Source organism: Rhinopithecus bieti, unplaced genomic scaffold (genome assembly GCF_001698545.2).
Source record: "Rhinopithecus bieti isolate Rb0 unplaced genomic scaffold, ASM169854v2 scaffold_32092, whole genome shotgun sequence".
Taxonomy (NCBI): Eukaryota; Metazoa; Chordata; class Mammalia; order Primates; family Cercopithecidae; genus Rhinopithecus; species Rhinopithecus bieti.
In genome coordinates this window covers 249,441-251,738 of record NW_016813944.1, presented here as the reverse complement: position 1 = coordinate 251,738, position 2,298 = coordinate 249,441, and the positions used below count along the sequence as shown (strand labels likewise).

Below are 2,298 nucleotides of genomic sequence, written 5' to 3'. Positions count from 1 at the left end.
TTCCGAACCCGTGAAACCCCGTTCTTCACAAAAAAAAAAAAAAAAAAAAAAAAAAAAAAAACTAGCCGGGCGAGGTGGCGGACGCCTGTCCCAGCTCCCAGCTACTCGGGAGCCTGAGGCAGGAGAATGACGTAAACCCGAGAGGCGGATCTTGCAGTGAGCCGAGATCCGGCCACTGCACTCCAGCCTGGGCCACACAGCGAGACTCCGTCTCAAAAAAAAAAAAAAGTTCAATGTCCATAGTTTTATTGGAACACAGCCGCACTCTTTCAAGTATTGTCTATGGCTGCTTTCTCGTTACAAGGTAGAGTTGAGTAGTTAAGGCAGAGACTTAAAATATAATCGGGCCCTTTACAAAAAATGTTTGCCAACCCCTGCTCTAATGTCTCCACTAGCTCTGAGTCTCCTCACCTCACGCACAAATACCCTAACCTACTAATTGATTTCCCACTCTTCCCCCAGCCTCTAATCCTTCAGACATCTGGCTGCTATATAACCTCTCTACAAGAGTGTCGACCCTGTTGTCACTTGCCCCATCAGTATCATCAGTGGCTCCTCCACAACCGACAGTGAAAGGTTCAAACCTATTCTATGAGACTCAAGACAACAGACAAGGGCAAGAGAGAATACGTCAAACGAGTCGAGTTCGTGAGACTTCAGAGGTCACTTTTTCACACCAGAATTTTAAGGTGTGAGAGGCTAAAAGACGTCCCAAGTACATAAAACAGAACCTGCAAATAAGAGTGAATGACGAATAGAAAGACAACCTCAACCTGTCCACTTCCCTACGGCCGCAGAGATTATGATTCAAGGAATAACGAGACTCTAAATCCTTTAAAATTCTACAAGAGCAGCCTTGGCCAAACCCAGCGGGGAGTGGCTGCTCGGTGCCAGGGCGAGGAGCACGTAGACTGCCGATGCCAGAGAAGCCCGGTGCGGGCTCCGTGCTTTCTCTCCGTTCCAGGAAGACCCGAGCTCGTCGCCAAAACTTCTCGCCGCTTCCCGGTCTGCGCGCCCAAGCTGCCGGTTTCGCGAAAAACGCAAGGGCGCCCTGGGGAAAAGCAGACACCCCTCATGGGTTTGCGCCTTGCAGCTCAACTATGCCCCAGCCTCCCACAAGCCACCTGTCCTCCGCCAGGCGTCCCGCCCGGATCTGACCCCGGCGCGGCCGCCAAGGCGCACGTGAAGCTGCCGGGTGGAGCGGAGCGCAACGAGGCGGGAGTTTGCGGACGCGAACCCAGGCCTGGGAAGCGAAGCGATTCCGGGGCGCACGCGCAGAGCCAGGGGACTGGGAGGGGCGTAATTCCCGTAGGGGTTACGGAGGAGAGAAGAGCGCGTGGCGCACAGGAGCCCGCGCACGCGCTGTGGTCTCGCCCCGCCCATGAGCGTCCGCGCGGCCGTCGTAGCATCTTCTCTTCAGACCCGCCCCCCTCGTCTACTTAACCTAGCGGAGGCTTGCAGCAAGAGCAGGGAAGTGTGGGGCGAGGTGGGCGGGGCGTCGCACGCGTGCGCGGCCAGCGAAAGAAGGGACGCGGCGGGAGAGATCCGAGACAACGTTACCCCGTCAACACCCAATCAGGAGCGGTCCTGACCCCGCCCCCTCTCCTCACGTTATTGGCTGGGAGGCCCCCAGATGGGCGGGGCCGGCCGTGGGGTTGGGGAGGGCAGGGGGCGGGGAGGAGGAGGAAGGCGCTGGCGGGCAGTGATGGCGGCGGGTGATGGGGACGTGAAGCTAGGCACCCTGGGGAGTGGCAGCGAGAGCAGCAGCGACGGCGGCAGCGAGAGTCCAGGCGGCGCGGGAGCGGCAGCGGAAGGGGGCGGCTGGGCGGCGGCGGCGTTGGCGCTTCTGACGGGGGGCGGGGAGATGCTGCTGAACGTGGCGCTGGTGGCGCTGGTGCTGCTGGGGGCCTACCGGCTGTGGGTGCGCTGGGGGCGGCGGGGTCTGGGGACCGGGGCCGGGGCGGGCGAGGAGAGCCCCGCTGCCTCTCTGCCTCGCATGAAGAAGCGGGACTTCAGTTTGGAGCAGCTGCGCCAGTACGACGGGTCCCGCAACCCGCGCATCCTGCTCGCGGTCAATGGGAAAGTCTTCGACGTGACCAAAGGCAGCAAGTTCTACGGCCCGGGTGAGGAGTTGGAAGGGGAGGGGAAGGACCCCTGCAGCTCAAGCACGACCCCCTTCGGACGGGGAGGCCTCTGGGCACCGGGTTAGTTTGCCCAGCCTTCTCGTCGCCTGGACCCCCGCGCCTCGGCCGCCGCACCTGGGACGGCCCGCCCCCCCCCCCCCCCCCCCCCCCCCCC

At 61.3% G+C, this 2,298-nt stretch overlaps 1 protein-coding gene across 2 annotated transcripts in view; it reads left to right on the top strand.

Moving 5' to 3' along the window:
• Positions 1 to 670: 670 nt before the first annotated feature.
• PGRMC2 (progesterone receptor membrane component 2) overlaps positions 671 to 2,298 on the top strand; it is a 22,757-nt gene continuing 21,129 nt past the window's right edge. Inside the window, exon 1 of one of the 2 annotated variants that reach the window (XM_017849122.1) lies at positions 671 to 2,123. In XM_017849122.1, coding sequence (XP_017704611.1) covers positions 1,634 to 2,123 — 490 coding nt within the window. In that variant the 5' untranslated portion in view covers positions 671 to 1,633. Of the gene's footprint in view, positions 2,205 to 2,298 lie in introns of both variants that reach the window. The other variant, XM_017849120.1, reaches the window with a different exon arrangement.